The following is a 26,693-nucleotide window of genomic DNA, read 5'->3' as shown; positions in this document are numbered from 1 at the left end:
CGGGGTTTCACTATGTTGGCCAGGCTGGTCTCAAACCCCTGACCTCAAGTGATCCGCCCGCCTCGGCCTCCCAAAGTGCTGGGATTACAGGCGTGAGCCACCGTACTCAGCCGATTCCCTTCTTAAAACCGTCTTCTCCTCATAAAGGTTCTCCTGTGTTGCTCGGGGAACCACTGTCAGTCCTCTCCGCGCCAGCTGCTAGTTACATGAGTATAGACTCGGGGGATCCGAAAAGAAGGCTTTCCAGTTGACTCTTTCACTTTGACATACCCAAGACAGGCAAAATCAATTGTACATGGTAAGATTTACTCATCATTCACATTTCTGGCAATAAGCTGAGAACTGGGAGGCAAATGAAAAACAACTTCTCCACAGCTAAAATAGATGTCAAAGTCCATCCACTAAAGCAGGTGGCATTATTTCAGGTTTACCTTTGAAAGACCATAGACTTTGGAGTCAGAAAGTCCTAGAACCGAATGCCAATTTCACCACTACTACCTGTGTAAACTTGGGTAGGTTTATTCAAGCGCTTGAAGCCTCCATTCTCTTGGCTGTACAGTAGGGTCAATAGTACCTAGGTCGTAAAAGTGTTACAGGGAATAGCGAGGTCCTGCATGTAAGGTGCCTAATGCTTTGCGGTCCTGCATGTAAGGTGCCTAATGCTTTCTGTGGTACATAATCGTTAAACAATAGAGAGGCCATTAGTATTCTACTACACCAGGCTCTGTAGGCCCTTTCAATGTTCATGTCCCCAGGGTGTCACTTGGTTTCCCTTACAACTCTCCAATTTCATTCAGGACTGTGGCTAGTTTTTACTTCATGTACTTCTACAACCACTCGTTGATTAATCTGGAATTTTTATACTTAGCCCTTTTCTCTTTCTGCAGCTCCAGGCAGGCTTCTGAAAAAAAGGACAGGAGTCCTCTGGGAATCACGGTGGAAGCAGGCCCAAGGCAGAGAGAGAGGCTTTGAGGGCAAGGCCATGTGTGTCTACTAGAGAGACTAGTGCCAGCCCAGGCCAGCCAGGAAGAACAGGGAAGGAAGCTGATCCTAGCCCAGATGCCACATCCCTGTCGAATGCATAAAACTCCCGGACAGGAAGGCTAGCGTGCCACCTGACTCCGCTACTCAGGGCCAGGGACTGTCTTGTGCGTCTGTACATTTCCGGTGGCTGGCCCAGTGCTGGGCACATAGTAGGCACACAGGTTTGCTGAAGAGCACTAAAGTCATTGTCGAAATGCAGCAGGGCTTTAGAACACACATAGTATCGCAATCACCGACTCTTGTGTCATAATCCAATTTTGTGTAATTTTGGAGAAGTTACTAAATTTTTCCAAGCCTGTTTTCTCATATCCAAAACAGGGATAATGCTAGCATCTGGCCCATAATGTTGCTGTGCGATAATGTTGGACATAACACACATAAAGAATTTAACATGGCCAGGTGTGGTGGCTCACGTCTGTAATCCCAGCACTTTGGGAGGCCGAGGCGGGCGAATCACCTGAGGCCGGGAGTTCGAGACCAGCCTGACCAACATGGAGAAACTCTGTCTCTACTAAAAATACAAAATTAGCTGGGTGTGGTGGCACATGCCTGTAATCCCAGCTACTCAGGAGGCTGAGGAGGTTGCGGTGAGCTGAGATTGTGCCATTGCACTCCAGCCTGCACAACAAGAATGAAACTCTGTCTCAAATAATAATAATAATAATAATTTAGCACATAGCTGCTCAATCATATGTTCAATCAGTTAGTTATTGCTATTATTATCGGTGGGTGAGATTTCCCAAGGCTGGAGTAATGGGAACCCTCTAGAGGGAAACAAGGAAGCCAGGGCATAGCTGGTAGAAGACAGCACAAAAGGAATGCAATTTTTTGTTGTTGTTTTGAGACAAGATCTTGCTCTGTTCCTCTGGCATGAGTGTAGTGGTGTAATCATAACTCACTGCAGCCTTGAACTCCCAGGCTCAAGCAATTGTCCCACCTCAGCCTCCCGAGTAGCTGGAACTACCAGCACCCACCAGACACCCAGCTAATTTTTAAAATTTTTTGTAGAGATGGTGTTCTGCTATGTTAGCCAGGCTGGTCTCAAACTCCTAGCCTCAAGTGATCCTCCTGCCTCAGCTTCCCTAAGTGTTGGGATTACAGGCGTGGGCCACATACTGGCCAGAATTGCCATTTTTAAGAGAGATTCAGAACAGGAAGAACGGGATTCACTTTTAAGGGAAGATGGTAGAATGTCAACCAAGAGTGAAGCCAGAATTACTCAGCTCTCAATAAAAATCTGTCCTACGTAAGAATGATCTTCAAATTACAATAAATGAAAATAAGCATTGTTTGAAAAGGAAATAGAAGCTCAATAACACAGAAGGAGGAGAGCCTGTGAGCATCTCGCTACATTGATTTTTGCCTCCAAGCTCATCAATGACATCAGAGGAGACAGTCAAATAATTTGCAGATGTGATCAGCATGTGTAATCTGCAGGACTCAGAGTAAAAGCTTTCCCAGTCTTCAAAGGGGTGTGTGTACTGGGAGGAGAGTAAGGAGCGGATTCTGGGAATTGCAAAGCACTGGGCCAAACGTCAATCCCCAATGAAACAGATGCTCTGTGACCATTTAGAAAAGAAACACTTGATGACTAGGAGCCAGTTTGTGTTCACTGGAAACAAAGCAAGTCGAACACATTTGTCTTCCTTTTTAAAGGGGTTTTATCAATTGGTGGAACAGGAGATTTAATTTGGTAAGGCATTGCATCTCACGTATTCAGCATTTATGAAACACTTCCTGGGCCAAGGATAGAAAGATGACCAAGGTATGGTCTCAGAAGGAGCGCACATCCTGGTCAACTGGTGGTCACCTGTGGCTGGATAGTACTGACCTTAAGTGGCATCATAACTGATGTAATAACTCTTCTCAAAGCCTAGATTAACAGATTAATGTCAATTTGGAGGGAAATCTTGGTTCTTCTTTGGTTTGTGTGCTGTTCTATGTTTTGACCAAAGGCCAGGATGCAGACCTAGAAGACATGTTTATCAAAGGAGCTCATGGCAGAGGTAAGAGGAGGGCTACCTGATGGATGGTGATATTCTGATTCAAAATGATCTTGAGATGTCGAACTGAACAATGCAACCAATAATAGAATCGATTCCAGCTCAACGCTGCACTATGACATTAAGAACCGTGCCCCACTCAAGGAAAAGAAAGGCTTGTAGCTCATTCTTGGGAGCAATAAAAATATGAAGGACAGAGAAGGTCTGGGGTTGGTGCAGAGGTCCAGACTCTGTGAAAAGACCGTGAATGGATCTAAGGAGGGATGGGAGTAATCTCCCCACGTTACGAGGGCTGACATGGGAAAGAGGGAGTGAGTTATCCTAAATTGCTCTTGAGGAAAGTACTGGAGCCAGTAAGGAGCTTGAGGGAGAAGAAGAGATGTTGACATTAAGACCTGGCTACAGGCCAGGTGTGGTGGCTCACGCCTGTAATTCCAACACTTTGGAAGCCTAAGCCAGGAGGATCACTTAAGGTCAGGAGTTCGAGACCACCCTGCACAACATGGCGAAACCCTGTCTCAACCAAAAATAGAAAAAAAATTGGCCGGTCATGGTGGCGCACATCTGCAGTCCCAGCTACTCGAGAGGCTGAGGTGGGAGGATCGCTTGAGCCTGGGAGGCAGAGGTTGCAGTGAGCTGAGATCGCACCACTGCACTCCAGCTTGGGTGATAGAGTGAGATTCCATCTCAAGAAAAAATAAAAAAAGAGCTGGCTAGAGAACAGAATGAATTATTCCGAAAAGTAGTGAGCCTCTCATCACCTTAGGTATTCAAACAGGGATAATCAACCATGCAGTGGGAAACCTGACCGGACAGGCTTGGGGGCCCTCCCCACACTCGGTGTCCACCCTGCTTGCCACCAATTAGTAATGAGTAGGGAAGGCTCCCTGAAGGAGGTCACGTCCAAGCTACACTGTGAGGATGGAGACAGCTCTGACCCGATCCCGTAGGGTGCCCGAAGGCAGCCCCCCGTGGCAGCAAGTATGAGAACCGGGCACTTCCCCACACGGTAAGACAGAAGGTGGAGCTGAACTTTCTCTATGGATCAGAACTGATGTAGCAGGTGACAGGTAGAGGAAGGAGAAATAGAGTGCCAGTGGAGAGCCAGGCACAAAAAATCAGGCCCACAGAGCAAAGACTGGAGGGTCCTGGCCTGAGCAAGAGGAAGGGTGGGTGGGAAGGAGAGACCCACCAGGCAGCATCCTGCTGGAGACACTTCTATCATTCCTTAATTGTTCCCAGGACCAGAGCCTGTCAGAATTGGGAAGAGCCCTTCAGGAGCCCCTGGCCCAAGCCCTGATGAGATGGATGAGAGTTGAGGGTCAGGCTGAGCAGCTAATCCAAGGGAACCCAGACCTGAGAAGGGCTCTAATCCCGCCTTAGTCCTTGTCAGCTGTGGGACCTTGGGCAAGTTACTTAACCACCCTGTGCCTCAGTTTCCTCATCTGTAAAATAAAGGTGGAGGTAGCCATAAAAACTAAAAGAGGTGATGTAGGAAAAGCACCCAAGAAGAACTAGATAGTCAAAATAGACCTACATAGTAAGTGCTATCTGCAAATTAACACTAATTTACAATTATTGGGAGATGCCAGGGAAGGCGGTGAATGCCGGGAGCCCCTTCCCACAGCAGTGCTCCATCAGCACTGTGGACTCAATGCATTTACGGTAACCAGGTAGGTCGCTGGTACCCATATTGATCCCCACCGTGGGAGAAGTCCCTGAAGTATGGGGACCCGCAGGGGAGGGGAAGGCTCAGAGGCCGAGCCCACACGTACCTTCTCCCCGGGTGTGACGGAGATGCGCCACACGCAGTGCATGTGAGCAGAGTAGCCGTTGGGGTATTCAGGGGAGGAGAAGTTGCCTGTGCTGTCTTGCAGGGTCTCTCCACAGGCTGTGAGGAAAGGAAATGACAGGGCAGGGCTGCAGGCGCCAAATCCCCCCACCTTCTGGCTCACCCACCCCTGAGCCCTGGCATCCTCTGGCGGAGGGGAGAATGCCCAAGGAGTGGGAGGGTGTCTGCAGCAGTCCTGTCCCTGTAAGATCCACCCCCTCCGCCTTACATACAGCACACGCCATCCTACCTCCCAGCCCAGTGCTGCCCTGTTTGTGAAGGCAATATGGGTTCCAGAGTTAAGGTCAAGCTCCCTTGGTGGGGCTCTGGCCACCACCTCCCTCTCCTAGGATTGCTCTGTTCTTCCCCACTTCTGCCCCTACAGACCCTCAGAAGGTGGCGGCTCAGCTTCTGACCACCACCTGAGCCTACCCCCAGTGGCCTCCTTCACTTGGACACTGCCCCTCCTATGGGGTCCCCTCCCCCGCCACACCATTCTCTAAAACTTGCAGCCTAAGCCTTCTTGGTGGCACCAGGCACCTGGCCTCTGCCTCCCTCAGGCCCTGCCTTCCACGCCTTCACCCATCCCTTCTCTGCCCTGACCTGGGCACTTGTAAAGCTTGCGGGCTTGGGCAATGTCCCCCTTGCTGAGCCGTGTCCTTTGGCCAATGGGAGGTTTCACCCCGTTCACCTCATACTTGGGGACAATGGTATCCAGGAAGATGCCCCTGAAGAAGAGGGAGAGAAGGAAGGGTGAGCGTCTTATGGACAGTGGGCAGGGAGTGGGTGGTATGCCCATCCGTACCCACAAGTCGCGACCCTGCTGGAGCTCAGACATTCCTCAGCAGGGTCAGGGCCGGGTGGAGACGTCTCACCCTGTCATTACACTGCCCACTGACCAGCAGCCACCCTGCTCCGTGGCAGCCACACCACAGGAGTCGGGGGAGCCCCAGGAACACTTTGGGAGGTCAGGGATGCAGGTCCAGGGTGCCCTGAGACCCACTGGTGCCCCCAGTTCAGGCTGGCCACAACTCCCAACCCCAGGAAAGCTACAGACCCCTAGCGGGTCATCTTTCCAACCCCACTGGGCCCCTGCTTCTGCAGCCCCTCATGCTGCTCCAGCCCTAACTAAACTTCTCCCAGGACTCCCTAGGCCAGCTACTCACCCCGCTGGCACAGGCTGCATCTGAATGCATCTGGAACAAGGCCAAAGGCAGATTCCACTGCAGCCAGACCAAGCCCCGGGGACAGCCCCACCAGCTCCCCATCTATCAGTGTCTCCTGTACCCCCCATTCCTCCCTTCTGAATCCTGGGTGTTTGCACTGGGAGGAGCAGAGTGAAGGGAAGGCAGGCAGCCCTCCACCTCCCCAGGGCCCCTGACTCACACCCAGCTGGGTGGATCACAGCAGGGGGTGCGGTGGGATGTGGTGGGAAATGTGAGGCCGGGTCTGTGGGTGTGGGGGGCAGAATGACCTCACCACCCCTCCTTGGTCTCTGTTCCTGCAGGTCTGCAGGCAGGAAAAGTGGATTGGGTAGAAGCACTGAGAAGAGGGGGCAGGGCCACTGTCTGGGACACAGACAGAGGATGAGCAAAGCACCAGGCCTGGGAATGGCCAGGCCAGGAAGGAGTGTGAGGAGGAGGGAGGCACCATTTCCCACACTCTGCTAAGGAGAAGCTTGGGGGAGGGGAGGCTGGGCCACCACCTTCGAGGGTTCTGGTTGTGGCTTCTGGGGACCTGGGCATCGGATAAGGAGGATGTGCTTTGGAGTTGGGCATGGGGGCTAGTCCAGGGCAGGGGACTGGCTTCATGCAAACTGGCCAATTACAGAAAGAAAAAAAAAAAAAGCAGACTAATTAAAAAGGAATGGCTGGGCATGGTGGCTCATGCCTGTAATCTCAGCATTTTGGGAAGCCGAAGTGGGAGGATTGCTTGAGCCCAGGAGTTCGAGACCAGCCTGGGCAATATAGTGAGACCCCATCTCTAAAAAAAAGTCATGGTGGCGTGCACCTGTCGTCCTAGCTACTCAGGAGGCTGAGACGGGACAATTGCTTGAGCCTAGGAGTTTGAGGCTGCAGTGAGCCATGACTGTGCCACTGCACTCCAGCCTAGGTGACAGAGCAAGACCCTGTCTCAAACAAAAACAAAAACAAACAAATGGCCCACAAATAAAAGCTCAGCACCCTTTGGGCTGATAGTTTGAGGCTACCCCACCCTGCTTGGCTTGCAGAGTGGTTGGGTTCAGCCTCCTCTGCCAGGTGCCCTGGGTGCACACCGTGGTAAGGCCCTGCCACAGCCCCACCCATGGAAGAGGACAGGAGGGCAGGCAGCATCCATGGACCCTCTGCTTGGAGGCCACAGTCCCCCAGATGGCCACTCTTTTCCTGGGTCACTGCCCCAGAAGTGGGAGGCAGAAGGAGAATGGCCTACAGAGGGCAGGGTGGGGCTGCCCCAGCAGAGGCCCAGCCCTGACGCCATCTCCTACCTGGAGAACGTGTTCCGAGCGTAATGCATGATGCTGTCAAAGTCATAGGTCTCCCCCAGGGACTCCACCTCCTGAGGCTCCATCTTCAGGAAGTTATACTCCTGCCCTGAGAAGATCAGGAAAAGGGTGTGTGGGGAGGGAGGGAGTGGGTCTGCCTGGGGTGCAACACTCCCTTTCCAGGGCAGGAATAGGGTCCTTCCTGTATCTAAGAGGGCCCCCCTACCTGAGGGTCCGGGGAGCAGCCAAGGGGAGCCTGGGGAGCGGGGAGGGTCTCAGGAAGAGTCCTATCCAGCAGAGGGCCTGGTGAATGGAGGACTCAAGGGAACATGGAAAGAAAGCACCCATTTCTAGAGCCACAGCTGAGAAGGAAGCAGTGAAGAGTGGAGAACGCCTGAGAGAGAGGGAGGAGGTAAGAAGGGAGGGACAGAGATATCGAGAAAATGAGAGAAAAGCCCTCAGAGGGCAGACCAGGCAGAGGACAGAAAGTGGGCAAAGGTGGGGAGAAAGGCCTGAGCAGTCCCCAGGACGGGCCCACTACGCCCATGCCCCACCCTAGAGGCTGCCCGGGCTACCGCTGTCCAGGACCAGGACCTGGCCCAGCCCCCCAGAGCAGCTCCACAACGGATGCAGGTCCTTGATCTGCCACGGAGGAGGAAATGCCTCTAAGGCAAGGGCTGGCTCAACCCAGGCTGAGGGTAGCGCTGAGGGCCCAGGCGATGACGGCTGGCAGGAGCGGCTCCCACTGCCCCCAGGGTCCCTGGAGGTGGGGGTTGGGGTAGGAGCCGCCCACCAAGGCCGCACCGAGGGGCAGGTACCTACCTGGCTGGATGTTCTCACGAACGATGGAAACGTGGCGGTCCCGGTCTGGCCGAGTGTGTTCGTGCCAGAAGCCGACGACGTGGCCCAGCTCGTGGACCACGATGCCGAACTTGTCACAGTTCTTGCCGATGGAGATGGCCTGGGGGCCCCCGCCACGGCGACCCACGTAGGAGCAGCACCTGGAGGGCGGGGCCAGCTCAGGGGGGCGGTCCCGAGCTGGGGGAGTGCATCCACTCAGGGGCGGGGCCAGGCTGCCGGGGGTCGAGGGGGAGGGGAGCGGAGGGGAGGTGGGCCCTGAGCGCCGAGTGCCCAGGCTGTGTGCTGGAGGTCACAGCCACACAAGGGGCAGTTCCTGAGGAGATGCCCCATAGCAGGAGGGGACGAAGGGACCCAGGGCTGTGCCCAGCTGGGGGCAGTGGCAGTGCCCAGGGGAGAACCTGGGTTGGGGCAACGGCGGAAGGTGTAGTGCCTAGGGCTTCCTGCTCACCCGCAAGGTCGATAGGTAAACACAATATAGCTGTCCTCGTCCGTGCGCTCCAGGAAGGTGACACAGGTATGCTTCTCCCAGTGCCTCATGGCCTGCCGGAAGACTGCCCTCTGGCTACCTGCCAGGAGGAAGGAAGACAGGTTGCCACGGTGTCCAGGCGGTCTCACCCCCTACCCACCCCCTACCCACCATAGAAGAGTCACAGCCATTCTGAGAGCAGACTGACCGGAAAGGAAAGTGTGGGCACTCGGGCTGCAGATGGCACCCACGCCTCCATGCCTGGCAGGGCTGCCCCAAGGCCAGGCCCAAAAGCTGGCTGCATCCTGGGCCCCACAATAGCACGCTCACCAGTGAAGTTTCCCCCAATGACAAAGGGGATGACCCCATCGGGCCACACACGCTCTGGTCGGGACGTTGCCGCCCGCCGGCTACGGGATCTCCCTCTCCATCTCCCAGAGGCTCCCTTCTGAGGCTGCCCGTTGGTGCTCTGGCAGTTGGGGGTAGAAGTGTTTCCTGGAACTGAAAGAGGAAGGTATGGTGGCTAGTGAGTGGAGAGGAAGACGAGGAAAACAAAAGCATAGTCAAACCTCATTTTTCATGGATTCTACGCTTGCAAATTTGCCTACTGGCTAAAATTTATTCACAGCCCCCAAAATCAATACTTCCAGGGCTTTCACGGTCATTTGTGGACATTTGCAGAGCAGTGAAAAATTTCAGTCACCCAACATGCATGTTCCTAGCTGAGGTCGAACAATTCAATGCTCTGCCTTCTGCTTTTGGCTCCCATTGTATAAACAAGGGTCCTTTTTGAGGTCTAGTTAAAGTGCCCTGTTTTTTTTGCGTTTTTGTGCGCTTTGTTGAGGGTTTTGCTGTTTAAAACAGCCCCTGAGCATAACGCTGAAGGGCTCTCTGGCGTTCCCAAGGGCAAGAAGGCTGTGATGTGCCTGACAGAGAACATACATGTGCTAGGTAAGCTTCTTTGAGGCATGAGTTAGAGTGCTGTTGGTGGTGAGTTCGATGTTAATTAATTAGCTCCATATTAAGCAAGGTATCTTTATAAAGAAACACTCATAAAACAAGGTGATGCATTGATCAGTTGACAAAAATGTGACCAGAGGCTTGAAGGAACCTGACCCTGTATTTTCCCTAGGAGCAATGGGTCAGTATTTGCTAGTGTTTTCAGTGACTGTACAGAGTAAGTATAAAGTTATTCTATAACTTCCACAAACAGTGAGAATTGACAATAATCATAAAAGAGAACAAAGGTACACTCATGTTCTAGGAATTGTGGGGCTCTGAGATTAGGAAAATATCCCTTCTCATTGAATAAACCTTGACATTTGTGGAACATTCAGAACTCTATGCCTTCTTTTGGTTTCCCAAATTCATGTTTGCATTTGACATAGGAGCTCTAAGGCATGTGGGCAAGTGTCATATTGTATTTGGCACATGAGGAAACTAAAGCCAAAGCTTTGCCCAAAGTCACCTGGTAGGTGAGCAGGGGACCCTTCCATGCAGCTTTCCCTTGTGCCATACCTACTAGTCCCCACTAAGGTCACATGAGCCTTACTTGTTAGCAGGCCACCAGGTCACCCTCCAATGCCACCTACCCTTATTCCATAAGGTACCCACATCAGGATCTTCCCTCAAGCTGGACAGGACAACTTCAGGCACACCACAGTGTTCCAAGAGCAGGCCCTCAATAAGAATCCCTGCCCTTTGGCGTGGTGGCTCACGCCTGTAATCCCAGCACTTTGGGAGGCCAGGGAGGATGGATCACCTGAGGCCAGGAGTTCGAGACCAGCTTGGCCAACACCGTGAAATCCCGTGTCTACTAAAAATATAAAAAATTGGCCCGGCATGGTGTTGCATGCCTGTGGTCCCAGTTACTTGGGAGGCTGAGGCACGAGAATGACTTGAACTCAGGAGGCAGAGGTTGCAGTGAGCCAAAATGGTGCCACTGCATTCTAGCCTAGGTAACAGAGTGAGACCCTGTCTCAAAAAAAAAAAAATCCCTGCCCCTGCCCTTTGGGAAGGGGAGGGCTATTTGTGTGCTCTCAGGACCATGTCTCAAACATCAGCATTGGCAGTGAGGAGCTTTCACCCTTCTACAGAGCAGTGAGGGCCTGGAGAGAACAGACACAGCCCAGGCCCTCATCCCTCCCATTCCCGCATCCATGCACAAGTACCACGTGAATTTTTAGGAGTTTGGACCACAATCAAGGATAAGAAGAAAGCATCCCTGACCTTAAATAGCTTTGAGTCCAGCTAAGGAGACATAGGGGCAAATCCTTTCAATATGGTGTGATAAATGACAGGGTAACAGTGTGAGCACAGACGAGGGAGAAAACAGGGAAAATGGAGGGATAGTCATGTTTGGGGGGCAACTGGGAAAGATGAATAGGAGAAGCTCCTGAGATGGGCCTCAGAGGATGCACAGAAACTTGCAAAGTGGGAACAGGAGAGCCCAGGAGGGATTGCAGTGTTGGGCAGAGTGTCAAGATCTGGAGTGAGAAAGCTCAGGTTCCTGTCCCAGCTCTGCCACTCACTAGCTGTGTGATCCTGGGCAGGTCACTTTACCTCTGTGAGTCTTAGTTTCTAGGACCTGTCAAACAGGAGTTGTCCTGACACCACCTTTAAAGGTGGATGGGGACAGTCAGGCTAGACAATACTTTTGAAAGTGGTTTGTAAACTGTAAGCAGAAAGAATGTCAGTTCTTAGTTGCTGGGGATGTCTGTATTTACTACTCCTCTGGGGAAGGGATGAAGAGATCCCGAGGGAAGATAGGCCCATATGCTGGGGTCAAGCTCATGGCCTCTGTCCTGGGAGGGCCTGGCTGGGAACAGGGAGAGTCTTTGTTTCCCTAAGACTGGAATTTATTTCTAGGACACAGAGGGCCCTTTGGCACCTGACTTACCTGCACCTTTGATGGAGGACTTACGAGTTGTGTGCTGTCTGAGATCCGCAGCCTGCTGTACCTGGAAGGCCCTCAGGTCCTCTTCGTCCAGGGCAATGTCCCCAAGAAAGGCAGCTAAAGAGAAAAGAAGAAGCCAGGACTGAGTTAATCCTCCTTCCCAGCCTTGGGTGTGACGTGCTTCTAGCCCCGCCCCTGTGGGCACCAGCCCCCAACCTCCACAGCAACTGTGATCCTCAAATGCCATCTGAACAAGAAGGAGAAGGGCAGTTAGGGGTCAGCTTATAGAATTTCTTGGGAAGCTCATGCTTACTTTTCAGTTAAAATCCCAATAAAGCTGATGCTCAGTCCCTACCAAGCTGTTAGCTCATCATTCTTTGGGGGAGTGTGGGGCAGATAGGGTCTCACCGCTGTGCCCAGCTAATTTTTTAAAATTAGCAGGATCTTGCTATGTTGCCCAGGCTGGTCTCAAAATCCTGGCTTCAAGTGATGCTCCAGCCTCCTCAGCCTCTCCAGTGGCTGGGAATACAGGTGTGAGCCACAAAGCCATCATTCTTCAGCAAATACTTAGTTAACATACTACTGTGGTCGAGACAATACCCTAGTCATTAGCAAGACAGAAGAGGCCCCTGCTCCTGTGGAGCTAACCTTCGATAATATGCAAGTAAATAAATACTGACCTAGGGTCTTCTAGATAGCAATGGGAGCTATGAAGAAAATAAAACAGGGTGTGCTGAGCATGTGGTGTTCACTCAGCAAACGCCGTTTCAATTTAACCAAGGTGGGGGGTCTATGAAATAAAATAAGCCAGGTGTAGTGGCTCACACCTGTAATCCCAACACTTTGGGAGGGTCGAGGTGGGCAGATCATTTAAACTCAGGAGTTCAAGATCAGCCTGGGCAACATGGTGAAACCCAGGCTCTATAAAAAATACAAAAATTAACCAGGCAGGGTGATGTGATGCATGCCTGTAGTTCCAGCTACTCACTCTGGAGGCTAAGGCAGGTGGATCAATTGAGCCCGGGAGGTCAAGGCTGCAGTGAGCTGAGATGATGCCACTGCAATCCAGCCTGGGCAACAGAGTGAGACCCTGTCTCAAAAAAAAAAAAAAAAAAAAAAAGGAAATAAAATTGCACCAATTTTCATTAGAACAGATAAGCATCTTTGGGAAACGAAGATAAAATGAAGATACCTTCCGGGAGCTTCCCAGCTAGGAGGAAAAAGTTTAACAGCTCTCAAGTAATTCCTATTCCAAGTCTTAGGCTGCTCAAGCAGAAAGGCCAGAGGGGAAGAGAGCCTCCCTAAAAGGCCATTCCGATTCCAATATCTGGAGCTGAGGAGGGATGTTTCCAGAGACCCGGCTGAACTGTCTGTCTCCCTTTTGAGAAGTCTGTAGAAAAGGAAGCAGAGGCCATAGAACTGGCCGCTTTGGAAGGCGCTCATATGGGAGCTGCATGCTGAGCTGGGCTGGGGGAGGCGGGAGGCTGGGCTAGAGGTGGGACCCACAGCAGCTTCCCTGCAGTTCCACCCACGGCAACATCTGCTTCTCATCCAGGCAGAGCGCTATACAGGCCTGGCGGTCGCATTACACAAATTGTTTTAACCTTGAGGACTTCTACACAGGTTTTTCCTCCCCAGTTGGCCTCACTGGTGAACACACACACACTGACTTTATCACATACAGAATCAGACACCCAAGGTTAATGTTCCTACGGACACATGGTGGCATCCACACCCTTGCCATCCAGTGCAGAGCCATCAAAGCCAGAGACACACATCCTTGCACACAAAAGCAGCGCCCAGCACTACGCTTTCAGGCGGGAGACACTCCGGGATGTTCAAATGAATGAATTGCTACGCTGATATTCTTCTGGCTTGCAAATACATGCCCAGAGACACACCCTCACCTGGACAGGATCAACAGAATGTGGGAGTGACTACGGCAGTCATCGAGGCCAAACTTCCATTTTATAGATGAGAAAACTGAGGTCCCAAAAGCAACAACTTAACTGAACCTACACTGCTAGTCACTGGAAAACTGGATGTATTAACTCAGGCCTCCCCATTCCCAGTCCAGCGACCACTGCACTCTCTAGAATCCTTATTGCAAATACATATACACAAAAATAGATACTCAGACAGACACATCCACAACAAAATACACACACAGTCACAGTTTTTAAAAAACACACACGCACAAGCTTCAACACACACAAACCAGCTGCAAGCTCTGAACTCAAGCCAATAATAGTCGTGATAATGACACCTTATGTAAATGTCTGTTGATATTTTTGTGGTGCTTTCCAATTGGCAAAGTGCTTTCCCATTAATTAATTTAATAATGGCCTGCCCACAACATGCCCAGTAAGCCACACTCCACACCATGCTCTTGCAGAGGAGTGCCCCATTAGAAACTCTCAGAGAGAGATAACCTAAGTGGCTAGGCTCCAGCCCCCTTCCCTGACTTTAGACATCAGAACACTTGAGCCTATGAAGGGCAATGACTCACTCAAGGTCATCAGCCAATAAGTGGCCCCAAATCTCTTTCAACCCATGAGAAAGCTACTCTTACTTAAATCGCCATCCTTGGCAGGTAGCCTTGGCTCAACAACTGATGGGACAGCAACAGAAGATGCTTCCCAGGTGACATGTAAGAGTGGCCTTAGCAAGGACATGGGATGGGAGGTACACTCCAAGGAAGAAGCAGCGGGTTCATACTCGCCATTCACATAGATGTGCATGTGCCACACGAATGCCTCCACACTTAGACTTGTGGATATCTTTCTTTCTCTCTTTTTTTCTTTTTTCTTTTCTTTTTTTTTTTTTTGAGATGGAGTCTCACTCTGTCGCCCAGGCTGGAGTGCAGTGGCACAATCTCAGCTCAGTGCAACCTCTGCCTCCCGGGTTCAAGCAATTCTCCTGTCTCAGCCTCGCCCAGTTAATTTTTGTATTTTTTTTTTTAGTAGAAACGGGGTTTCACCTTGTTGGTCAGGCTGGTCTTGAACTCCTGACCACAGGTGATCCTTCTGCTTCGGCCTCCCAAAGTGCTGGGATTACAGGTGTGAGCCACCATGCCCGGACACACGTGTTTTACCCTTCACAGACATTGTACCCGCAGGCTCCCACACCCAAACCCACAGGCATCATCGCATACAGGTGTGTCTGGACATTTAGACTCACCTTTGGACAGAGAGCAAAGGGCAAGGTCTTTGGAGTCAGACAGACCTGTCTTGGAATCCCAGGTTGGATACTATTAGCTGACAAGCCATGTAAACTCTTCTAAGGCTCAATGTTCTCCTAGATAACAGAATCTGTCTCCTAGGATTACTACATGAAATAAGACATATTCACGAACCCCTTAGCATAGAGCACGCAGCACAGTAAGCACTGTCCACTCCTTTAATATTATCCCAACACAACCCGTAAGCTCAGAGTCAGCCCTAGACCTCCTCAGGGAATGCTGTCTCACCCACACTCTCTGCCCCCACCCCTCCTTGAGTGAAACCCCAGTGCAGAGGCCACAGAACTATGCTGGCCTGCGGGTCCAGGGCCAGTGTAGAACCAGGGCAGAGCAAATGTAAGGCAGGGCAGGGCATGGCCCTGGCTGCTGAGCTCCAGGGGTGAGGATGTCATGGCTGAAGAATGCGTGGGAACCGAGTGGGGGTGGGGAGAGAGGAGATGGACAGGAGAGCCTTAGGGGCAGGAGCTGGGCCTTGGGGCACTGTACTTTTGAGCTCCCCTCTGGGGAAGCAAGGGAATCTGGATGCTAAGGAGTCTAGGAGGTCTCTCCTTACTCAGAGGAAGCCCTGGGGTCACGGTCAGGGTAGTAGTTATTTTCGACACAAGATAAAAATTTTTTGTGTTGTTTTCTGGCTGTAAACCTGCCAGGAGCACTGTGGCTGAGCCCATCTGTGTGCCTGGGCCTGGGAAAAATCTCACTCTTTCAGGTCAACCTCTGGACTCCACTGTCTTCTCCCCCAGGGCATTGCAAGGCATCCCCTCCTTGGGAAGTGAGGAGAGGAAGCTGGCTGGTGTAATGAGCCCCAAGGCTATATGTGCAAGACTGATGCATGTCCTGTGGCACAAACACAAGCTTCTAGCTGGGGGATGACACACACAAACCCTTGCAAACATGTGGATGGACTTCATCACATGTGAACACTTCTGCAGAGGTGCACGTTTGCACCCATGCCTGCATGTACTCAGGAAGACCCATGCCCACACGGGTGAACATGCTTGCCCACAAGGCAGCGACATACCCACGCATGTGCACAAACACACACTCAACCACTTTCCCATGCAGGATCTTGTGTTTTTAAACACACAAATAACTGCAGGCATACACCGTGTTTCATGGGCCACACTCCCCAAAGGACAAGGGTGCACTTAGAAATAGACAGGGATGCACTTGTGTGAGACAAAGAGCGAGGGACGGGAGAGAGAGAGATTAGCTGACTCCCTTGGATCTCCTTAGGAGGTTCTTAGTGGCCTGAGGAGTGGTGCTTCTACTCCCCCCACCCCAATATCTTCTTCCCAAATCTCTAGAGAAACTAGATTTTTTTTTTTTTTTTGACAGAGTCTTGCTTTGTCACCCGGCCGAGAGTACAGTGGCGCAATCATAGCTCACTGCAGTCTCCAGCTCCTGTACTCAGCCTTGAACTCTCAAGCTCAAACTCCTCCCACCTAAGCCTCCCAAGTAGCTGGGACTACAGGCGCATGACACCACTCCCAGCTAATTTTTTAAGTTTTTTGTAGAGATGGGCGTCTTGCTGTGTTGCCCAGGCTAGTCTTAAACTCCTGGCTTCAAGTGATCCTCCCGCTTTGGCCTCCCAAAGGCATAAGCCACTGCGCCCAGCCTAGAATTCTTAAGAATCCCTTCTTCCTGGGAAATCCCTGGGCCCCGCCCCACCCCATCTAGGGCCCAGGGAGAGTATAAGTTTTTTTCCTCCTGGCTTGGGGCACTGAAATAAGAAGATGACTCAGGGGCAGGGGGCCTGGGTGGGTGAGGTGACTCAGCTGTCTAGAGGGGGAGTGTGGTCTGGTGACAGGAGAGATTACTTCTAGACCTCAGAGGGTATACCCTAATCCTCTGCGGCTCTCTGATGTCCAAACCTGGGCCAGGCGGCCCCTTGGGTGGGGATGGGGATATGCTGCCCCCTCCTGCTCCTGCAGACTCTGGGCTGCCAGATGAGGTTGAGGTGGCAGCAGGGGCCTCACTGGCCCATTTTAACACTGGCACAGGGTTACTACCTAGCCCTGTGTGCGACGTGCTTCTAGCCCCACTCCTGTGGGGTCAGGCCAATGGGCTTCTCTGATTAGGGCATCAACTGTGTCCCAATTTCTGCCTCCAAGGTCTCTCCAGGGGATTGCTGGCTAGTCACCCGGGGTAGCCAAACAGTGCTGGGAATCTTGCAGAAGGACCCCCTTCATGGTTTGGCTGATTTCCTGACATACAGGAAATCAGGGCTGCCTCAAAATCTTCCTGGGCAAGGGCTAGTGAGGGTTTGGTGCACCAGCTCTGAGCACACAAACAGACCAGCTTGGCTTCCTGCCCAATGTCCTGGTCTCACCCAGAAGGTCCAGGAACCTCTCCAGGGTATCAAGGATCTTAATTTTGCCCTTAGCACAACGGCAACCATAACTTGACCAGTAATGGCCCAACGAAGGGGCCTGGCTACCCTCAGAGCAACCCAAGAAGTCACAGGTAAGCTGTGGGAGTCAAAGGAACTTTCACTTCCAGCCCTTGAAAAGAAGCAGAGACAGGCATGCCTGCCATCATCACCTCCAGCATCTGGAGGTCAGGGCTGCAGAGGGTACAGGAAGCAAATCCAGGCAGGAGAAAGCAACGTGGAGAACAGAGCTGAGGGGCCCGTGGCTGGAAGACAGTGGCACAGGGGTGTGGGTGTGAGTGCCTAGGAAATGCCCATGTGAGTTTCTTCCAGAGGTAGGCAGCAGATCTCAAGCATCAGTCATACCCCAGAGGGAGGCCTGATCTGACCCAAGGCCTGGTCTTGTCAGGCCCCAGGGCCCTCTCAGCCGCCCCCAGGCCTGGCCCAGCGCCCCACCAGCCTCACTTCACCCGGTTGGAGTGCTTTCTCCAGAGCCCTTACTTGAAGCTCCAACTCAGCCAGCCCCACCCTAGCATGAAACCTGAGACTGGGGGGAGAGCCCTCAGCCTCTTGCTGCTCTGAAAATCACTCCCATTTCCAACAAGAAGGGAAAGACATCAGAATGGTTTCCCACCCATTCTTTAAGGCCTGGCCCCAATTGCACCTCCTCCATGAAGACCCCCCAGATCCTTCCCAGCCTGCTGTGATCACTTTTCTCTGCCACCACCAGGCTGCAGAGGGGTAGGAGACTCCCTGAGCCTTTAGCGTCCTACTCTCCAATGTGGCACTCAGTGTGGCTTGGTTTGTGCCGTTAGTTATGTCTGCAGGTGTCTTGGGTCCCTACTGGACTGTAAGCTCCTTGAGGGCAGGGTCCTAGCTTGTGCCTCCCACAACATCCATTCCAGGCCCTAGCACATATTAGATATTGATGGATTGATGGATAAGAAGCACAAGGAGACAGCAGCAATCCCACACTCCTCAAAAAATTGAAGTGAGAGTCTGAGGCACAGAAAACAGGGAGGAGGCAGCCCACATTTATTTAGCTCTGACTCTGTGTTAAGCACTATTAAGTGTTTTATGTATGTTCTCATATTTAACCCTTACCACCAACTCTATGGGAAGATGTATAATCAGTCCCATTTTACAGGTGTGAAAGCGACAGTCCAGACATGATCATTACCATTCTGAGGTAGTACAGCTATAATGAGTGGCGGGGTCAAGATTGAAAGCTAGATGTGCCTGCCTTCAAAGTCCATGGGCAGTCCACTCTGCCCTGTGCCCACTCCCAGCACCCAGCAAGAAAGATGACAGCGAATGTCCTGGTTTACCCGCAGCCTAGCAGGCGTGGAGGGGGAAGGGCTGAGGGATTTGCCCTGATCTTCTCCAACGGATGGTCTCTTATTCCTGCCTGTGGGCCATCCTCCCAAGAGAGTCCCTGAACAGGGTCCCAAGAGCCAGGACTAGAGCAACCTGCCCCTCTGCCCCTTGTGCCCCACACAGGCAGTCCAGTTCTAGGAACTATGCCACTTCCCCTGGCTCTGGCTATTCGGAGATGAGCCAAAGTCAGAGAGGCAGGAAGTCGAGGAAAAGTTCTGATATCTTGTCCCTGTGTGTCCCCAAACAGCCTGCCCAGGGGCATCCAATCGGGCAAATGGCCCGAGTGCCTGGCCATCTGGTCACTCCAGGGGCAGGACCCCTCTGGACCCAGCAGGAGTGAAAGGGTTACATAGGGTCTTCAGAGACAAAGAACACACACACACAGGCAAACACACACTCCGGGGTCCTGACCTCGGCTAATTAGCCTCTGGTGTCTCGGGGGTGACAAAGCTGATATACAATATATGGATTCTCTTTGTATTTTCTCTCTTTCCGCCCCAACTTGGCCTTGGCAGGGGTGTCCGGGCACATATGGACAAAAGTAAGTCCCCCTTCTGGGCTGGCTTCTCTGACTTTGACAGCTGTCTCCTAAGTCCCAGAAAGCTGCAGCTACTGGTTAAACCACGGGACAGACACCCAGAGAGCACGATCTCAGGGAGTCCCTGGCAAAACTTTCTTCTTCCACTTGGGCTGGGTGGTGGCCTGGGGGACCTGCTCCTTGGAGACTCAGGCCTCCCAGCTCCAAGCCAGACAGATGTGCAGCCCCAGGGCAGCCCAGACAGGCTGGAAAACACCCAGCTCCTGGAACAGGAGAGATGGGGGAGAAGGGGAAAGAACACACACACACACACACACACACACGCACAGGAGTTTGGCCAGAAAAGTTTCCTACAGAAGGAGAAGCCGCCTTGCCCGCCGGTTTTCCCGGGACCCAAAGAGACTTCCCCTGGAATCCTCTGGGAAGATGAGAGGCAGCGGCAGCAGCAGCAGCTTCCACCAACAGCAGCAAAACTTCAGTCCGAAAAGTCCCCCAAACCCCCTCCCTCTCCCCCTCGTTCTTTTGTTCCCCACTGCATTGCCAACCAGGCAGCTCCCGGCTTCCCACACTGGACTGTCCTCCCCCAACCCCAAACCCGAACCCGCCCGCGCCTCCCCGCCTGGCCCCCTGCCGGGGGGCCGGGGGGCGCTCACCCGCCTTGCAGGGGTCTTTGTAGTTGAGGGGCTCCGAGTCGTCCTCCTCCGCCAGGTCATAGGTGTAGTCGGCCAAGTCCAGCGACCGGCCGGGACGCGGGAGCAGCAGCAGCCCGAGCAGCAGCGGCAGGCGGGCCACGCCGGGCATGCTGGCGGGGAGGCGGCGAGGGAAGCGGGGCACTGGAGGCCAGGGGAGGGCGTCCCCTCGCCCGCTCGTTCGCTCGATCGCGACCGCGACCGCTCCCGCCCTTGCTCCCCGACCTCTTCCCCTTCCCTCCGCTCGCCTCCCTCCTTCCTGTCTCCCGCCCCCCGCTCGGCCCGCCGCTCCACGCTCGTCCTCGGGCTCCAGCCGTCTCCCTCTCCCTTCCCTTCTTTTTCTCTCTTTCTTTCTCTCCCTCCCTCCGGCTCCCCCCCCCCCCGCCTTTTTAGGGAAATGAGCTCGCTGGAGGGCGGGTTTTCGCCCGAGCTCGGCCCCCCTCGGGGCCGGGACAGTGCTCGGCCGGGCCGGGCCGCGCGCCAGCCGGGGCGGGGAAGGCGCAGAACCGCGCGCCCGGGGAGGGGGCTCGGGCCGCCCGGGCCGCGGGCAGCGGGGCCGGGGCGGGAGCTCGGGCCCCCGGGGTGCCGGGAGGGCTGTCGCTCCCGAGGTGCCCTCTAGCGGCGGCCTCCCCCGCGGGCGCCGGGCCGAGCCCCCGCCCCGCCGCAGGACACGCTGTCAGGTCCTCCCGCCGCCCCTGCCCCGCGCCCCCGCCTCGGGTCGGTCTCTCTGCCGGCGTCTCACTCGCTCCCCTTCTCCGACCCTCTCTCTCTCGCGTCTCGCTCTCTGCGCTCTCTGTCTCTCTTGCTGTCTCGGTGTCTCGCCCTCCTCCGGAGACGCCGCTGGAGGGCGCCGAAAGCCCGTGGATGGCTCCCCGCGAGCCCCTCTCCCCCGCCGGCGTGGACCCAGTCCCCCAGCGCACTGGGACAGAGGCAGAATGGCAAACCCCACTCTGCTCTCCCAAGGCACTTCCCTTCCTGGCCGGCCCCTGCCAGGGCAGGACTGTGCCCTGCAGAAAGATAGAAGCAGACCCTTTGCTTTTCAATCAGGCTGCTTTATTCTGCTGTGGCAGGAATTCCCGGGCCCCGGGGCACCACCTCTGCCCGCCCCCATCCTCTCCCCAAACTCCCATTTCTCCAGGGCCTGTCCCTGCGTTGTGGGCAGAAGCAGCTTCTTGCCCGTCTGCAAAAGCTGCAAAAGACCCTTTGCCCAGGGCGTTTCCTGTCCCCTTGGGGCTTCCACTGACCCTGTGAAGCAAAGGAATGTTGAAGATGGACAGAGAGGATCGGGGGAATGGGAAGTACCGGTCTGTGAGCCTCCCCTCCCCTGAGCTCCCTGGATGACCCTGCTTCAGTGGATGCCCCAGCGCCTGGTCAGCGCGAGCGCTCCTCCACAGCCCGGGCAGGTGGCCCAAGCGCTCCCAGCGACCCTGGGATCACACCTGCTCACTTGAGGAGTCCTAGATGTAGTAGAGCGGCACCTCGCCACACAGGGTGCTCACGGCCATGCCCAGGAAGGCCGAGTCCCCTCTGGAGGGTGCTGAGCCTGCATCTCGCCCCTCCACCTGGTCCAGCTTAGAGGTAGGCACTGCGGGCTTGGCCTGCGGAGAGCATTCCATTTGGAATCTAGGAAGTGAGTTTGTATTCCGTGTGCAGCCCTTATTGTGGGACTTCAGGTATATCAGGCAATCTCTCTGAGCCTCAGTTTCCTCGCCAGTAAAGAGGGGCTGTGCTAGAGTCAGAAGCCACCAGGTAATGAGTGGACTCAGCTGAGCCCAGCAGCTTGGCAGTGGGGTGGGAAGGGAAGGAGTCATGCAGGGGAATAGGGAGAGGGGCAGTCAGCTGGCAGCCAACAAGGAACGGTGCTTTACAGGTGACAAATAGCCACCATTCAGATGCTCCTCCCAGCAGCCCTGGGAGGGAGACAGCCCACTCCTTTCACCCACACACACACCTGGAAGTTCTGGACTTTTCTAGTGAGAGCCTCAAGACCGGGGATGCTCTCCGGAGCTGTCTTCATGATGTAGCAGCAGGTGCCAGGGGCTGGCTTGTAGGCGATCAGGAGCTAGGCACAGAATGCTGGAGATGATTCGGGGGTCCCTGCCCTGCTCTCTCCCTGACCCAGGTCCTTAGCCACCTCCCTCTAGGTTGGGCATGGGAGTTATACTAGAATCTGGGGTTCAGGCCAAAAGGGCTGGAGGAGGGGGAGAGATGGATGTGGATGAAGTGGCCCAGCTGGGTGGCTCTAGAAGAGCCTTGTCATCGGTCCCGGGGTCAGGAGGTCCGGGCATACTCACCCGCTGGTAGTCATACACCACGAGGCCAGTGGAGCCAATGGAGAAGGTGGCAGTGGTACCCAGGTGCCCACTCAGGGCCAGGTGTTGCTGGGCTTCCGGAGCCCCGATGCTCATCTCCAGAACCTGGGGAAAGGGCATGGAGCTGCCTGGTTTTCCCCTTTCCTACTCAGCCTGTGGTACCCATCCCCATACTCAGGCCTCTGTACTCAAATGCGCTTCCCTCTTTCCCGAGAGCTCAGAGAGGCTGAGTGAATCCAGGTGCTGGAGGGAGCCGGCTGTCCTGCTGTGGGGCAGGGGCCTTGTGGAAAAGCCTGGGCTAGGTTGCCGCCTGGTTTGTGCCTCTTTCCTTCTAGCTGTGCCCCTTGCCTCCTCCCCTCCACTCCCCTTGGACAGTTTCCTATCGCCCATCCCACCTAGCCCCTCTGTCCGGCATGTCCTATGCCCACTGCCGCCCCATCCCACACCTCTCACCATCTCCGTGTGTTTCTGGCTCATGTGGAGACCCATGAGCAGGGCTCCCACAATCACCACAATGACAAGGACCACCACCACCACCACGATGAGAAGGCGTTTCAGGTGCACCGGGCAGCAGGGGATGCCAAATCGGCCCCGGGGAGCTGCGGAGTAGTCCTGACACGGTGGGACAGGCAGGGAGACAGGCATGAGGTCATGAGGCTGTCCCCTCTTCTCCCTGCACAAGCTGGACACCCTCCCACGGTCGCCTGGGGCTGGACGGCCAGTGGGATGGACGGACAGGGAAGGGTTGAGGAGATCAGAGAAGGCTTCTTGGAGGAAGTGGCCTGGATTCTAACAAACCCATAGACACATAGAAGCTTAGAAGCAGGGTCTAGTTTTGAGGGACCCAAGAGAGCCTGCTTCACCTGTCTCTTCCTGCTGCATCCCCCAGCCCCCTGGCATCTCAGTCATGGTCAGCCCCTCTCTGTTCCCCAAGTGATCACCTCCATGTGGTGACACAAAGTCTCCCTCCTTCCTGGAATGCCTTCCACCTTCTCCGCCAGGTGAGCTCCTTCTTATTCTGGCTCTAGCTCATGTGTCGTTTTCTCTGTGAAGTGTCCCCTGACTTCTGAAGTTTTTCATGGCTTCTGACTTGGGGCTGTCTATGGATGGCCCTTTCAATCGACCCCTATCATGGCTCTCGGCCCACGAACAGCTCCCCAAGGGTCCCTGGCTTAGTGGTCTTGGTGTCCCCCATCCTGACTTACCACAATCCTAGGTTAGTTGAGTGAATGGATCTGGATAAGGAAACAGGCCAGGGAGGATAGAGGAGGCAGGGCCCATCACACACGCGCGCGCACACACACACACACACGCGCACACACACTCACACACGCGCACACACACACACACGCAACCACACTCACCGGCGGGCTTTCCATCAGGACCTCTTTGCTGCCCACATCCATCTTGCTGCAAGTGCTATGCTGTCCTCTCCTGCTCTCCCAGGTGTGACCAGGGTCTTATATGTGTCCATAGGGAGAGAGGACAGAGGTGAAGGACCAAGCCTCCTGTGTGCCAGCCAAGCCCTTGGCTTTGAAGCTTGTTTGTTCCTGGCCCTCCAGAACTGAAGCCCAGATAAGCCAGCTGTGAGAGCCCCCAAGGGCCCTTGGCCCCGGCACATGAGTCCTCTTGGCCCCAGCAAGAGCAAACCTGGGTGAGCTGAGCAAACTTGCCCTTGGGCCATCTGCACCTCTCACCGTGGGTGTCTTCCTGGCGTGCCCTGCCTTCCTTGCTGGCACCTGCCCCTGCTGCCCTGTGACTTTCTGTATTCTTCTGCCAGCCTGAACCTCTCAGGCAGCCAAGGGTCTGACCGTCACGTTTCCCAACAGAATTTCTCGATGCATAGGGATGCACTCCAGGAAGGGGGTTCTGGAGGCAGCACCTGTAGACTCAGAGAGGACTCTGCCTAAGGCAGGAGGTGCTTTGACATCAGTTTTGGGGGTTTCATAAATGTACATTTCCCTGCAAGGACCAATTCCAACTTCAAGCATTCTTTCCCTCACCTCGCCTCCTCCCACACATCTGGTACCAACCTCAAACTTGCCCCCAGTGATTATTTTCCTGATTCTGGAAACTGTCCCCACTGGTGGCAAGCTCTTACTGATATGCAGTGCTTCCTTCTTTGCTCTGGGCTTGTCTGTCAATTTCAGGCTTTGCTGATGGCAGATTCCAGGTCTGACACTGCTTTCTTCTGTCCGCACAGCCCTGCACAGGGCTGGCTCTGGTCACTGGTGGGCTCCCAGTCTCCCCATCCTCAAATCAGCCCACTCACCCTGTGGTCTACACTCTACCCCTCTAGACTCCCCCTTCTACATCCTCTGATCCTAAATTTGCCCTGAGAATGATACTCACCCAAATACGATCAATTTTCATGACTGTCTCCTTCTCTTTTCTCTCTCTTTCCTAGTGCCTTCCCCAAAGCCATCTCTATGTATTTACCAGGTCAAGTCTGCCAATGACTTTGGGCTGGCTCACCCTTTCTCTCAGGTCCCCTTTCACTCCTTGGGCCAGGTGGTCTCTAAAGTCCCTTCACCTCTAAACTCAGGTGGCTGTGGCAGAGTCCAGGCCTGGGCTTGCTCCCTTAACCTCCTGTCCTTTTTTTTTTTTTTTTTTTTTGATGAAGACAGCCCCTTTATCACCCAGGCTAGCATGCAGTAGTGAGATCACTGCTCACTGCAGCCTTGACCTCCTGGACTCCAGTGATCCTCACACCTCAGCCTCCCGAGTAGCTGGGACTACCAGAGCATGCCATCATGCCCAGCTAATTTTTGCATGTTTTATAGAGATGGGTTTTTACCATGTTGCCCAGGGTGGTCTTGAACTCCTGGACTCAAGTGATCTCGGCCTCCTGAAGTGCTAGGATTACAGGTGTGAGCCACCATGCCCAACCAGCCTCCTGTCCTTTAACATGCCACCCCAGTTCCTGGCCCCTGCCCCAGCCCCCTCCCACCAGGGCCCTGCCCTTTGGTCATGAGCTGGCAGGTTCCCCTGTTCCCCCCTCCACCTGGAGGGCCTTCGGCCCCAAGGTTGCATAACAACATGGCATCTGAACTGAGAGCCCCTGAGAAGCTGAGAAGCGCAGGAAGGAAGAAAGGGAAGGAAGTGTTTGCTCCTACCACCTTCCTCATCCCTGAGCTGCCCCTTTAAATATTTGCCTAAGGCTCCAGCAGCCAGAGAGTGTCCTAGGACAGTGAAAGGAGGGGAGGGGTGCCGGGAGGAGGGGGAGCCCAGAGAAGCAGTCCTCTCAGCTCAGCCTCAGCTGTGTGCAGGTGCCAGATGTAGGAGACAGCTCGCCTGCAGTGTCAACCCCTGCCCTCCCCCAGGGCCCCCACTCCTGCCCCCATCATCCTGGCAACATTGGGATTGATGGGCTGACTCACGCAGTACTGGGCCTGAGCCAGGTGGGCAGCCAGCCAGCGGGAGAGCCAAGCACTGCAGGCATCTCGGGGTCCCTGTGGGCATCTCAGGGGGCCGTGTTGTCCTCACGTGGGACTTGTTCTTAGCAAGCACTGTGGGTGGGGCTTGCCACCATCACTGGGTGCTAGGAGAGGGGTCTCTTTCTTTGAAAAAGCCTCTGCTCTTTCTGATCCTTGGTCTCTCTTGCCTGTTGCCCTTAGGCTGTAGCTGTCATAAGCTCTGTGGCTGCTGTTGCTGCTGCTGCTTCTCCTTAAAACTCATTTTTGCTTGAGGGCTGAGGGAGGGTGCCCGCCTCCTGGAGCACTCACACTAACCAGGTGAAGGTCCTGGGTTCCTTGGAGAAGGAAACACAGAAGGATCTGTAGCTGGGTGTGCCTACCTTCCCCCTCCCCCATACAAGCCCTATCTGTAGCCTTCTCACTTTTTTGCCTTTTCTCCTTATGGGAGAAATGCTTAAGCCATTTCTCCCTCTGTGAAAGCCAACCTCCAATCCCTCTCCACTTCTCCGGTGTCATTTATTAATTTATTTATTTAGAGACAGTATCTCACTCTGTTACCCAGGCTGGAGTGCAGTGGTGCAATGACAGCTTCATAGCTCACTGCAGCCTTCATCTCCTGGCCTCAAGTGATCCTCCTACCTTGGCCTTCCAAAGTGCTGAGATGATAAGTGTGAACCCTGCATCTGACCTTCTATCTCTCTGAATGCCACCCACCCAAACAGGCCAAGTGCCACTGGCACCTGCTCTGTGACCTCACTCCAGTTCATGGTGCCCTTTGAAATCCTCAGCCTCTCTGTGGCACCTTCACCTGCCATTCAGCACACATGAATGTTCTTGTCAGCTACATGGGTGATTTTTATTGCTCTGTCTTCCAGCTCAACTGCAGGCCCTGGGAAGGAAAGGAGCACTCTTCTCATAGGCTTCTTTGAACCTGCCGCTGGGCAGGAGGCATGCAAACAGCCAACACTTAATGATAGTCAATGATGAGACCAATACCAACAGTGGTCAATAGTCCATGCCTTCTGTATGTGGAGGTCTCCGTGCTTCCACTGGCCAGCTCTGGGACCCAGCGTGAGTCATTCTGCTTTGCTAGGCATTAGTATGTTCATCTGTGAGATGGGTCTGGTACTAGCTGTCCACCTCACTATGCTATTATAAGGACCTAATGG

The 26,693-nt window shown here is 54.0% G+C and overlaps 2 protein-coding genes across 4 annotated transcripts in view; both read right to left on the bottom strand.

Annotated features, from left to right (window-relative positions):
* The window catches only part of BMP1 (bone morphogenetic protein 1), a 50,567-nt gene extending 30,114 nt beyond the window's left edge, over window positions 1-20,453 (bottom strand). For both annotated transcript variants that reach the window (XM_010365357.2, XM_010365358.2), the window contains exons 1-8: window positions 19,761-20,453; window positions 11,587-11,700; window positions 9,018-9,188; window positions 8,670-8,787; window positions 8,183-8,361; window positions 7,364-7,469; window positions 5,482-5,606; window positions 4,823-4,938 (exon numbers count right to left, since the gene is read on the bottom strand). In XM_010365357.2, the coding sequence (XP_010363659.2) occupies window positions 4,823-4,938; window positions 5,482-5,606; window positions 7,364-7,469; window positions 8,183-8,361; window positions 8,670-8,787; window positions 9,018-9,188; window positions 11,587-11,700; window positions 19,761-19,908 (1,077 nt within the window). In that variant the 5' untranslated portion in view covers window positions 19,909-20,453. The remainder of the gene's footprint in view (window positions 1-4,822; window positions 4,939-5,481; window positions 5,607-7,363; window positions 7,470-8,182; window positions 8,362-8,669; window positions 8,788-9,017; window positions 9,189-11,586; window positions 11,701-19,760) is intronic.
* Window positions 20,454-20,827: 374 nt separating this feature from the next.
* On the bottom strand, window positions 20,828-26,625 carry SFTPC (surfactant protein C). Of its 2 annotated transcripts, XM_010365355.2 has the most exons (8): window positions 26,314-26,625; window positions 26,164-26,267; window positions 25,489-25,859; window positions 23,473-23,567; window positions 22,562-22,720; window positions 22,091-22,213; window positions 21,748-21,858; window positions 20,828-21,041 (listed from the first exon to the last, which is right to left on the bottom strand). In XM_010365355.2, the coding sequence occupies exons 3-8, from the start codon at window positions 25,568-25,570 to the stop codon at window positions 20,850-20,852; spliced, it is 762 nt and encodes a 253-aa protein (XP_010363657.2). In that variant the 5' UTR covers window positions 25,571-25,859; window positions 26,164-26,267; window positions 26,314-26,625; the 3' UTR covers window positions 20,828-20,849. The 2 variants fall into 2 exon arrangements, with proteins under 2 accessions (XP_010363657.2, XP_010363658.2); XM_010365356.2 differs by lacking the exons at window positions 25,489-25,859; window positions 26,164-26,267; window positions 26,314-26,625 and adding an exon at window positions 21,236-21,394 and having other exon boundaries at window positions 23,473-23,641.
* Between the last annotated feature and the right edge of the window lie 68 nt (window positions 26,626-26,693).

This window comes from Rhinopithecus roxellana, chromosome 9 (assembly GCF_007565055.1).
Source record: "Rhinopithecus roxellana isolate Shanxi Qingling chromosome 9, ASM756505v1, whole genome shotgun sequence".
Lineage (NCBI taxonomy): Eukaryota > Metazoa > Chordata > Mammalia > Primates > Cercopithecidae > Rhinopithecus > Rhinopithecus roxellana.
The sequence above is the reverse complement of the archived record's forward strand: the minus strand, read 5'-3'. Positions and strand labels throughout refer to the sequence as shown.

Excerpts from the sequence above, each read along its gene's own strand:
- SFTPC (XM_010365355.2), bottom strand. The coding sequence starts at position 25,570 with ATGCCCACAGGGACCCCGAGATGCCTGCAGTGCTTGGCTCTCCCGCTG. Across the intron at positions 23,568-25,488 it reads TGGCTCAGGCCCAGTACTGC|ACCCTGGTCACACCTGGGAG; the intron begins GTGAGTCAGCCC and ends GACACATATAAG. Across the intron at positions 21,042-21,747 it reads GAAAAGTCCAGAACTTCCAG|GGTCAGTGGAAGCCCCAAGG; the intron begins GTGTGTGTGTGG and ends TTTGCTTCACAG.